At 45.1% G+C, this 12,708-nt stretch overlaps 1 protein-coding gene across 2 annotated transcripts; it reads right to left on the bottom strand.

Moving 5' to 3' along the window:
• Positions 1-486: 486 nt before the first annotated feature.
• On the bottom strand, positions 487-7,664 carry LOC109886968 (Golgi SNAP receptor complex member 2). Of its 2 annotated transcripts, XM_020478496.2 has the most exons (7): positions 7,493-7,664; positions 6,779-6,843; positions 4,347-4,455; positions 3,551-3,683; positions 3,221-3,361; positions 2,229-2,386; positions 487-2,028 (listed from the first exon to the last, which is right to left on the bottom strand). In XM_020478496.2, exons 1-7 carry the CDS (start codon positions 7,519-7,521, stop codon positions 1,971-1,973), a joined length of 693 nt encoding a protein of 230 aa, XP_020334085.1. In that variant the 5' UTR covers positions 7,522-7,664; the 3' UTR covers positions 487-1,970. The 2 variants fall into 2 exon arrangements, with proteins under 2 accessions (XP_020334085.1, XP_020334088.1); XM_020478499.2 differs by lacking the exon at positions 2,229-2,386.
• Between the last annotated feature and the right edge of the window lie 5,044 nt (positions 7,665-12,708).

The raw sequence follows: 12,708 nt of genomic DNA, 5'->3' as shown, positions 1-12,708 counted from the left end.
GAATCTCATTCTCAGCACAAGCTTCTTGATATGTCTGCATATTGCATGCAGCCCTTTTTAGACTAGAGGATTTCACATCTGTTTTGACTCTTCTGAAGGTTATGGAATGCTGAGCTGTCACTAGATGGCGCCAGAGCTCTGTAAGTTTTATGTAGCCTCACTTACAGCTAGCTGGTTCTGAATAAGCGTGTCTGCTAAATTACTAACATGTCAGATGTGATGGTAGGGGTTCCTATGCACACTCTGGATTGGTCCCCTCAAGTACTAAAGTCTTGAAAGTAATTTGATTTCAAACAGTGGAAGGAAAACCCTCCAAACAATAGCTTGACTGTAAATTTAAACTCCATATTGTATGACAGGATCTGACATTTTAAGCAAGATAATTATTTAAACTATGGGATATGCTTTATATCCATTGTTAGTTTTGACCCATACCTAATTTAATTGCTAGATTACATGGACAATAATGTACACTTCAGAGACAGATTTAAGACCAGTTGTTTTTAAAATGTTTAATTTTTGATCTTCAGAGAATTACAATTTGAACCTTGGTTGCACTAACATAGTGAGACTAGGGCCAAGCAAATGTCCAGACAATTTACATTTTGAAAGTGTGACGACAATACACCTTTGTATAGATAGTTTCTCAAAACATGACAAGCAGAATATTTTATCACTGTTGTGTTTTTGTTCTTACTAATCGGTCTGTAGCTTGTGCACAGGTCCCTGTTAACTGCCCTCTTCCTCCCTGGGCTACATAAATGTATTGGTTCATCTGACATAAGTGTTCTCCAGGCAGTGTCATTAGGATGTGTGATGAGGTGCAACATCAGATTTTCATCCATTTCCAGAACTTTTTTTCTGTCCATTTTGGGAAATAGAGCAGCAAACAGTAAAATAATGCTTCAAATCGATGGTGAAGATGAAACCACTCACAAGGCAATGGAGAACTCATTATAGGGGAGACTAAGGCAAGGAAATGGACCTTGAAGGAGAATTCGTTTGAAATAAGGTAGCCAGTCATGAAATGTTCTCTCTCACCCACCTACGGCTTCACACACAGGCCGTCAGGTGGATGACCGCCGAGATGAGTGGCAGGTGTCAGCGAGCTGGAGTTATGGATGCAAGGTTCCACGTTGTTCAGTTTGAAGTCAAATTAAAGTATAGACACTGAGTGCAAAAACATTAAGGACACCTGCTCTTTCCATAACAGGTTGACCAGGTGAAAGCTATGATCCCTTATTGATGTCACTTGTTAAATCCACTTCAAATCAGTATAAATGGAGAATATGCTTTTTTTTTTTAAGTAAGCCTTGAGACATGGATTGTATATGTGTGCCACTCTGAATGGGCAAGACAAAAGAGTGCCTTTGAACAGGGTATGGTAGTAGGTGCCAGGCGCACTGGTTTGTGTCAAGAACTGCAACGCTGTTTTTTATGCTCATCAGCTTCCCGTGTGCGTCACTAATGGTCCAAGGGACATCCAGTTAACTTGACAACTGTGGGAGGCATTGGAATCAACATGGGCCAGCATCCCTGTGGAATGCTTTCAATACCTTGTAGAGTCCATGCCCTGATGAATTGAGGCTGTTCTGAGGGCAAAAGGTGGAAGGCATCCTTAATGTGTTGTACACTCAGTGTATATGTCTTGCTTAACACCCATTTTCCTGGTGCAAACAAAGAGTGGTTGAAATAGAAGTGGGTGACAAAACCCATGGAAATTAAAAGACGGATAATTCCTCGCCTTCCGATCGGAAAACAATACTTTCAAGGAGCCTAATTTATCACCGTTCACGTATCTTATGGGCTTATTGTGCAAAAATGTCCAAGACCAACGCAAAACTGTGGTTGAGGACGCGGTCATGGTCAGCCCAGGTACTTGACCACCAGGAACATGACCACACAGGTGAGCAGCATCCCTCCAATCATGATGAACTTATCCTGGGTGGCCCTCTTCTCGATCAGCCTCATCACCGTGTTGGACAGACCCAACATGTTGGCCACATCCAGCATCTTCTTGTGGGTCCCCTGGATTTAGGGAAGACAGAGGAGAGAAAAGACATCAAACGATAGCTGCTGAAGTTCCATTGATTGTGCTGTTGTTTCCTGAAGAAAAAGCTGAAGTTAGTTATTAATTCTGCTTCATTGCTGTTTGTTTGTGGGAATACTGTAAACACAGTCGTATCATAACCGGCATTTAGCCTGGTCATGACAAAGCTCTACTCAACTGATTAGGGAGAGGCTGTCTGAGGAACCACACCCAGCCATTCTGTCCTCCCGGTCTGTCCCTCAGCTGTTTCTCACGGCCAGCCCATCTGATCACCAGACGCCCTGATAACAGGAGGCCCACAGCAGCCTCCACCAGGAACACCATCTCTTCTCCTCCCTAGAAATATGTACTTAGCCTGCTGCTGACGACCAGCACCACACACTTCTACTGCACATAGTGATCGTTACAGAGGACAGAAACCGGGGGTTTGTTTTGGAATACTGATTCCTCTCTCTGGGATACCGTCGACAGGGACCTGCCCTGCCGTGTCACAGTCAGTGTTCATTGGCAAAGTGTAAAAAAATATATATATATATATCCTCAAAAAGTTCTACAGCTGCACCATTGAGAGCATCTTGACTTGCTGCATCACCGCTTGGCATCCACTACGAAGGGTAGTGCGTATAACCCAGCACATCACTGGGGCCGAGCTCCCTGCCATCCAGGACCTCTATACCAGGCAGTGTCAGAGGAAGGCCCTAAAAATTGTCAAAGACTCCAGCCACCCAACTTATTTCTGCTACCGCATGGCAAGCGGTACCGATGCACCAAGTCTGGAACCAACAGGACCCTGAACAGCTTCTACCACCAAGCCATAAGAATGCTAAATAGTTAACCAAATAGCTACCAGGACTATCAGCATTTTCCACTCTTTCGACTCATCACATACGCTGCTGCTAGTGCTTATTATCTATCCTGTAGCCTCATCACTTTACCCCTACCTACATGTACATATCTACCTCAATTACATCGTACCCCTGCACATCAACTCAGTACTGGTACCCCGTGTATATAGCCACGTTATCGTTACTCATTGTGTATTCATTCTCTGTATATTTTCTCTCTGCATTGTTGGGAAAGGCCCGTATGTAAGCATTTCACTGTTCGTCTACACCTGTTGTTTACGAAGCATGTGACAAATGAAATGTGATTTGTAAGGGGAACACACACCTTGAGCGTCCCCCTCTGGTCCCGGAGTCCGGTGAGGATGCTGCTGCCGCTGCCCAGGAGGTCGTCCATGCCTCTGTGTGCGTTGTTCAGGTTGGAGTTTAACTGCAACGTCTCGTCTATGGGGATGGAGGTGTCTGCATCCTGTAGGGGACAATACCGGTAACATCTCAACACAATGTTCCCCTAATAAATGTGTTTCGTTTTATTGCCCATGTTACACCAGTTGTGGTGTGTCAAGCAGAGTTAGTATGCATGTTTTAGGTTATCATTACATGACTGCAGACATTACTGTAGTGCTACTTAGGAGATGAGTGGGCCACTACTACTGACGTTGGTGGTGAAGGTACGACTCATGAGCTCCTCCCTCTCTCGGTCCTGGGTCTCTCGTGAGTAGCGCCGGTGCTGGAAGTTCCTCAGCGCCGTCTGGAGGTGCTGAACATCATACTTCAGCTGGTCTACCCGCCTGCGGAGGGGACACAGACAGAGACCACATTCTTCTTACCCCCCCCAGCCGAATAATGGCAGAGGAAATTTCAGAGGGTAGAAATGGCAGCCTTTGCCTCCAGCTCCATCCAGCATTCCAGGACTGTGGTTCAGTCACTCCTTCTTCACTAACTCATGACATCTCCCTTGGTATGCACTGTATGGATGTCTTCTAGCTCTCAATAAAAGCTTTCTATCATCATCACTAAGATAAGTCAACATGCCTGCTTTCTTCCCAATCTGACTTCTCCACTTCTCCACCTGGCTGAAACACCTGAGGGCCTGTCTCCCTCCACCCCTCTCTCCTCCTGAGCATCACCTGTTCGTGGCTCAGCCCTGCGGCCCCAGCGTACTGTAGCTGTCCTGAGATCAGAGGAGAGCTGTGGGACGGGGCGCAGCAGTTTGTCCCCTGGGGCCTGTTTACCCGGCTCTGAAGTGACGCCTTGCCCAACGCGGCAGGAATGCCGGTGAATGACGGGGCTTCCGAGGGAATGTTTTCACAGAGCCGCGTCGCCACAGGGGATGAGAAACACACTGCCAGTTTCATCTAGCTGCAACCTCGTCCCACCCATCTTTATGAAACATTCATCGCCATGCCATCTCTGGTGTATTTGGGTGACCGATGCAGTTTATGAGTACTCACAGTTTGGCGTTCTGACGCCGGTTTAGCGGTTCTTTGCTAGTCAGGATTTCCAGACGTTCCAAATGGCTGAAGATCTGGTCGATTCTGGCCTGCAGCTCGTTCTCCAACACTGGAGAGCACACACACACAATTAAACACACCCTGAACAGTTGTTTCACTCCCAAAATAGGCCAATCTTATTCAAAATAAAATGTTAAAGTTCCTTTCATTATAACAAATCAGACAAATGATGTCAGTGGTTTGTCACACTGTAGTTAGTTTCCCCATTCCATGCTACCATGGAATACAGCCCCACGGTTTCAGGTGAATCCAAGAGAGGGATGAAAGCAAATGTGTTATTTCCTCAAACTTCGCAGAGGAAGTTAATCCCCATTGAAACAAAGGGCCTTGTACATGATCTCTTCGTGAAGACAAATCAGCCACTGATTCTTATTTGAAGTCAGATATCTATCGTTACACCCGTTTCATCCTCAGACTGCTGAGATTCTAGATAGCGTTTGATTCCAAGGTGACAGCAGCACTAGGCTTGTGGGAAGCTTTTATCTGCCCTTTAAAAGGACTAGCACCATCTTGTCCCCAGCCCTCTCCCGTCCTGACTGAGTGACTCCTCACTCGGACGCCTGCTGCTTCCTTCCACCCTCTAACATGCGAGATGATGTCATTGTCACGACTGGGCGGCCGACTGGCTGCCACCATTATCTTTAGAGAAGACTTCCCAGTCGTCCCTCTTCCCAGTCGCCACCCCTATGCTTCCTGCCCTGGCACCAGCCTGGCTCACAGAACATTGCCCGCCCTGCCCACCGCCCAAAACAATCAGTAGGGAGGGCAAAGCTTGGCTCAAAGGGCTGCAACACTGGAGAAGGGGAAAATATGTAAATACTGCCTAGTTGTAAATTCCAAATTTATAATTAACAAAAATATAAAAACGCAGCAATTTTAAATATTTTACTGAGTTACAGTTCATATAAGGAAATCAGTGAAATGAAATAAATTCATTAAGCCCTCATCTATGGATTTCACATGACTGGCAATACAGATATGCATCTGTTGGTCACAGATACCATAAAAAAAAGGTAGGGGCCTGGATCATAAAACCAGTCAGTATCTGGCCACCATTTTCTTAATGCAGCGCGAATAAAGAGTTGATCAGGCTGTTGATTGTGGTCCCACTTCTCTTCAATGGCTGTGAGAAGTTGCTGGATAAGTTGCTGGAATGCGCTGTCGTACACGTCGATCCAGAGCATCCCAAACATGCTCAATGGGCGACGTGTCTGCTGAGTATGCAGGCCATGGAAGAACTGGGACATTTTCAGCTTCCAGGAAATGTGAACAGATCCTTTCGGCATGGGGCTGTGCATTATCATGCTGAAACATGAAGTGATGGCAGCGGATTAATGGCACAATGGGCCTCGGGAACTCGTCACAGTATCTCTGTGCATTCAAATTCCCATCAATAAAATACAATTGTGCTCGTTGTCCGTAGCTTATGCCTTCCCATACTCTAACCCCACCGCGGGGCACTCTGTTCACAACGTTGACATCAACAAACCGCTCGCAAACACAACGCAAACACACTGTCTGCAATCTGCCCAGTACAGCTGAAACCAGGATTAATCCATGAAGAGCACACTTCTCCAGCATGCCAGTGGCCATAGAAGGTGAGCATTTGCCCACTGAAGTCGGTTATGACGCAGATCTGCAGTCAGGTCAAGACCCTGGTGAGAGCGACGAGCACAAAGATGAGCTTCCCTGATACAGTTTCTGACAGCTTGTGCAGAAATTCTGCGGTTGTGCAAACCCACAGTTTCATCAGCTGTCTGGGTGGATGGGCTCAGACAATCCCGCAGGTGAAGAAGCCAGATGTGAAGGTCCTGGGCTGGCCTGGTTACATGTGGTCTGCGGTTGTGAGGCCAGTTGGACATACTGCCAAATTCTGTAAATGACGTTGGAGGCAGCTTATTGTAGAGAAATAAACATTAAATTGGCATTAGCTCTGTTGGACAGTCCTGCAGTCAGCATGCCAATTGCACGCTCCCTCAAAACTTGAGACTTCTGTGGCATTGTGTTGTGTGACAAAACTGCACATTTTAGAGTGACCTTTTATTGACCCCGGCACAAGGTGCACCTGTGTAATGATCATGCTGTTTAATCAGCTTCTTGAAATGCCACATCTGTCAGGTGGATCGATTATCTTGGCAAAGGAAAAATGCTCACTAACAGGGATGTAAACACATTTTTGAGAAATAAGCTTTTTGTGCATATGGAACATTTCTGGGATATTTAATTTCAGCTCATGAAACATTTGACCAACACTTTACATGTTGCATTTCTATTTTTGTACAATGTAGATACGATGGATGGTGGAACAAAGGTTGACACTTGCAACATTCATTGAATGCAGAAGATCCATTATTTAGAAAGAGTGAACTCACAGTGGACAGACTGACGATCTGTGTTCTCCAGGCGTCCCATGAGGGACTGCACCTCCTGTATTTGCCTGATCAAAGAGGACAGAGAGTAAATATATATAATTATTCCTAGGCTACCGTAAATATTAAGCAGAGGTCTAAATGGAAGCTCTATGGAAACGTAATATTGAATAGACAAGGAACTAGACAATGGTATGTGGCAATTTAATACACACGCTAGATACGTAAACTCCAGACAGTGAATTAATGGTGCTTTCAAGACTACTAGGAACTCGGGTTAGGAACAAGGTAAAATCATGACGTCAGTGATCTTTAGGTCAGAAAGTCAGAACTCTAAAAATATGAGTTTCCGACTTGGAATTCCGAGTTGGATGACTGTTCAAAACGATGTTTCCAAGTCAGAGCTAGTTTTTTTTACGAGTTCCTAGTAGTTTTGAATTCACTGAAGTCAAATATTTCTGAGTTCCCAGTTGGTTTGAACACGGCGTACCGTTACAGTAGTGATAGTTTAATATTGTTGGTCATCGATCTATGGCTATCTATTAGCTGGTTGGCTAGCTAATAGATCATGGCCACTAATGGAAGGGGTTAGTTAAAACTATCTTTGTCATGAAATGTTGTTAGCTAGCCAGCTAGTTACAGTAACGCGGTATATCGTAAGGCAATTGAGCTACGTTAGCTGTCTTACATTTTTTGAAAGAGAACAGAAACACTCACTTATTTGTTTGATGGTACAATGTTTCCATTTTCCTTTATGTTTCAAGACACAATCCACACAAAAATACCCTCGGTTTATAGAGGAATACCCTTATCCGGTTTTATTGTGAAACTGAAAACAAGGGGATTTTTGCGCAAAGCACACGTCATCAGTTGAGAAGATTTGTGTACGGAAATGGAATAACGGAAGCTCCACCGAGTGATAAAAGCCAAAGAACTGCTGCAGCGACACTACGAGGCAGGTACAGGTAGCTCGACAGCTCCAATCAAACAATGTAGAAGCGGAAATTTAGGAAAATCCAAAATAAAATGATTTAAAGTTAGTGTAATTTAAACCATATTCATGTTTTCTCTCTTACCTTTCACCACCAAAATATGGAATGATAATAGCCTACATTTATGAAGTGGAAGTGAGCTTTCTAGATTTGAGTGATGCTTTTAAATCATGTTTCTATTTTGGTTAATTTGATGTGTGAAGGTGAACGGAAAGGCACTGGAGCAACGAACCGCCCTTGTTGTCTCTGCCTGGCCGGTTCCCCTCTCTCCACTGGAATTCTCTGCCTCTAATCCTATTACAGAGGCTGAGTCACTGGTTTACTGGTGCTCTTCCACGCTGTCCCCAGGAGGGGTGTGCCACTTGAGTGGGTTGAGTCACTGACGTGATCTTCCTGTCTGGGTTGGCGTCCCCCCTTGGGTTGTCCCGTGGGGGAGATATTCGTGGGCTATACTCGGCCTTGTCTCAGGATGGTAAATTGGTGGTCGAAGATATCCCTCTAGTGGTGTGGGGGGCTGTGCTTTGGCAAAGTGGGTGGGGTTATATCCTGCCTGTTTGGCCCTGTCCAGGGGTATTTTCAGATGGGGCCACAGTGTCCCCCGACCCCTCCTGTCTCAACCTCCAGTATTTATGCTGCAGTATTTTATGTGTCGAGGGGCTAGGGTCAGTCTGTTATATCTGGAGTAATTCTCCTGTCTTATCTGGTGTCCTGTGTGAATTTAAGTATGCTCTCTCCAATTCTCTCTCTTTTTCTCTCTTTCTCTCTTTCGTTCTTTCTCTCTCTGGGAGGACCTGAACCCTTGGACCATGCCTCAGGACTACCTGGCCTGATGACTCCTTACTGTCCCCAGTCCACCTGGCTGTGATGCTGCTCCAGTTTCAACTGTTCTGCCTGTGGCTATGGAACCCTGACCTGTTCACCGGACGTGCTACCATGTCCCAGACCTGCTGTTTTCAACTCTCTAGAGACAGCAGGAGCGGTAGAGATACTCTGAAAAGCCAACTGACATTTAATCCTGAGGTGCTGACCTGTTGCACCCTCGACAACCACTGTGATTATTATTATTTGACCCTGCTGGTCATGTATGAACATTTGAACATCTTGGCCATGTTCTGTAATAATCTCCACCTGGCACAGCCTGAAGAGGACTGGCCACCCCTCATAGCCTGGTTCCTCTCTAGGTTTCTTCCTAGGTTCTGGCCTTTCTAGGGAGTTTTTCCTAGCCACTGTGCTTCTACACCTGTATTGCTTGCTGTTTGGGGTTTTAGGCTGGGTTTCTGTACAGTACTTTGTGACATCAGCTGATGTAACAAGGGCTTTATAAATACATTTGATTGATTGATATTCTCAGCTTTTTACATGTCATATATCTTACCTTTAATCTGAATCACAGACAGTGTTCTTTCTGTTCCCACAAAAAACATCCTCTCCCCACAATCCAATCAGGGCTCATCTGTTGACGGGGAGACGCATGTAACTGGAAAGACTTAATGAGAAGACGTCTCCAGGCAAAGTTTTGTCAGCTCACCCTGGCTTTGTCTAATTATCCCTTTTTCCACAGATTGGTGTCGGAATACACCTGTCTGTCCATCCTGGATTCCCTCCTCTGCCCGCGGATACAGACAGACCAACAATAATGATATCAAACTTTCCACGGACAGATGAGATTGGGAGAAGTCACAAATGGCGGCACCCAGGATGAATGAGGATGAGGTAAAGTGTCAGATGGTTTGTTAAGCTGCCCATCAAATTCTCTCTCCCTTTCAATGAGTGTGTGAAACAGACGTGGTTTGATTTCTCAGAATTATGCTGCTACTGAGTGGTGTCCCCCCCCCCCTGAGATGTTAACAATGGATCCTTAGTGATCCAGAAGAGAGAATCATCCTGGGGCTCTCCCTGGCACCCCTACAAAACCACACCTCACATCAGCTCTCTCTCTCTCCCACGCTCCATCAGCCTACCACTGGGGATGCATGAGGGTATGAGCAGAGCAGCCAAACAAGTGCAGGTGTTCCATTGACAGATACTATATGTTCAGGGGAATTGTCTCTTATTGTCTCTATAATGTGTTATTGTTTACCCCACATAGCACAACCGACCTATCATGAGAGAGATGGTTTGCTGAGCCTGTTGGTTGATGGTTGACACTTGTCTCTCCAGGCTACTTGCTTCTCAACAGAGGCCTGTTTTAACCCACCCCCACATGTCAAAAAACATGATTCATGTTCAAGCAACTTCTTGCTCTTGCTGCTCACCATTTTCGGTTGTCATAACACCTCCCCAGGGCAGTGGTGGGATATGTTAGGATTTAACATGTAGCTCAGACAAGTAGAGAAGGAGAGGAAGGGCCCCTACGAGCCCTTTGGCAGATTATGTGAGGCGTATTTGCCTCCCTTCTGAGGTCGTAGGGTCCTCACTGTTTGTCCTCTATCTTTCAGCCCTGGAGAAAGGAGGAGCTGAGTTTACCGGTCCCCCCCCCCCCCCCCCCACACACACACACCTGAGCACCACAGGCAGATACTGACACCTAGACTCCAGGTGTGGAGCATGCTCGCTTCACTCTGATTGACCAAGTCATCATCATGTGTCCATTTCAACCCCGCTCCTGCTAAACTATTCTGTTACATTCAGGTACATCAGTCACTGAACCCACCTATAGGGAAAGAGACAAAGAAGAACTGTGTAGGTAGGGTTGAATTAGGGTTTGTTGTTGAGGTTATCAGGATAGGTCGAGTGTGAAGATGGATGGTGGAGATGTTTAGCCCTGTGTGTGTGTGGCCCCCCTTTTCTGAACCACCAGTAAGACACCCTATTTTCTGATGCCAGCGCTGGATCCCTGGGGCCGTCAAAAGCAGTTTCCTGGAACTAGAGAGGATTTTGAGCCGGATCAGTCTCCCTCTCCTGGCTAGACACCATGGCAGCAGCACTGTTGTTAGGTGGAGGAACTCACCCGTCCCACTGAATGAGTCCCCTATGCCTTTGTTTTAAACATAAAGGGAAAATGATATGTTATTAAATCACTTATATTTAATGCACTGAACGATCCTTCTCAGGCAAAATAATACATTATAACTCTACAATCATAGCCCCGGTGAGACAAAATGAAGAGCCCAATTATGATGAGCTAAATTGCTTCAGGGCAACGATGTTTGGATACCAGTCATTTTTTGGAAGGCAACGGATCTTCTCATTCTCCTGAGGGAAATTATCAGTTTGTCTTTGAAGCCGTGATGAGAGGTTGAATGAAAGCAGATGAGTACCTGTCAAAAAAGAGAGGGAGAATTCATAAGGTCTCTGTGTCTATGGGGACCAAGGAGAGGGGTTCGACCTGCATTTGTTTCTGCTCTTTGGCTGTAATGGAGCACAGCAGTGTGTAGAGGTGAGAGGGGTGAGAGGGGCGCGCCCACCCAGAGATAGGAGGTGGTGAAATGACTGTCCTGAAGATACTGGTGAGTCTCTCATTCTCACTCTCCCCTTCTCTCTCCTTCTCTCGCCCCCCTCTACCTGCTGCCTTTCTGGCCTGAGAGAGCACAGGGAGTGTGGATCGTGCAGCTGTCAGCCTCACACACACACACACACACACAGCCCTGTGGCCATACCACCTAGGAGTGGTGACACCTAGACCCCGGAGCATGTGCTGTCTCGGTGAGGATGAGAGATCATGTCCACCCCCATGACTGGATGACATGATGTCTCGCTGCACTCTGTTCTCTTCACCGGGCTCCTCACCGGGCTCCTCGCCGGGCTTCCCCTGTCTGCCAGTAGCATTACACAGAGTGACAGCTTCCTATCCACAGTCATGCACAAGGGTTTAATCACACTCTCATCATCAAGTCATATGTGTCAATGAGTCTTAAAATGTGGTTTTGAGGAAGTCAAAAGAAAAGATAGATGATAGATTGATGAATACTTTAATTGTGATACTGAAATGAATGAATTGGGGAATTGGTTTCGAACTAACACTTATGTGTCCACATATTTGATTATTGTCCAATAATTTAGAGGTTTGATTTTACAGATATAGGATCTTAATTTGATCACTCTTTTGTTGCTAAGAATTTTCCCACACAGCAGGAAATGCAAATGTATAGTTTATTCAAGGTTAAAAAAGTATTCTAAAGTTTGTATTTTCCACTTTAAAATGTCAGACTTGATTTTCCCTAACGAAAAATCTATCAACCCTTACAAAAAAATGTCCATTAATTAAAATCCACATAATAATTCACATGTCCTGTTGCTGCAGGATTATTTTCCTGCTGTAGCAAACTGGTTCATATAAAGATCCTACATCTGTACAAAAGGTAATCTTTCAAGAACAACAAAAAAATCTTAGTTTTACAATCAAATATAATTTCAGGTGATACCACATGAACGTAAATATCCCATATAGTATGAATAAACGCATGAGTTCATAGCAGCACCAGATGTCATGTGTTGAGAACACAGAGCTCTGGACCTTATCTCTATTTTCCTGTTCTGGACTTTGTTAATCTGGGAAAACTTTGTTTGTGCTTGTAATGGAGGTCAGGCCTACACTGTTGCATGTGTGTGTGTCAAATTTGATTCGTCACATGCATCGAATACAACAGGTGTAGACTTAACTGTGAAATGCTTTCTTACAACGATGCAAAGTTGAATAATAGTAACACAAGAAGAATGAAATACACAAGAATGGAGATATATACAGGGAGTACCAGTACCAGATCAATGTATCTGTATTTCTACCTCTGGATTTGAGGTAGATATGTACATGAAGGCAGGGTAAAGTGACTAGGCATCCAGATATCAGATTATAGATTATAATAAGAGTAAAATAAAGAACAGAGTAGCAGCAGCATATGATTAGTGTAAAAGTGTGTGTGGTTGTGTCGGTATGCACGTGTGTGTGTATGTAGTGTATGTGTATGGGTTTTGTGTGAGAGTCAGTGTAGTGTGTGTTGT

The sequence above is a fragment of the Oncorhynchus kisutch genome, linkage group LG6, assembly GCF_002021735.2.
Source record: "Oncorhynchus kisutch isolate 150728-3 linkage group LG6, Okis_V2, whole genome shotgun sequence".
NCBI lineage: Eukaryota > Metazoa > Chordata > Actinopteri > Salmoniformes > Salmonidae > Oncorhynchus > Oncorhynchus kisutch.
The sequence above is the reverse complement of the archived record's forward strand: the minus strand, read 5'-3'. Positions and strand labels throughout refer to the sequence as shown.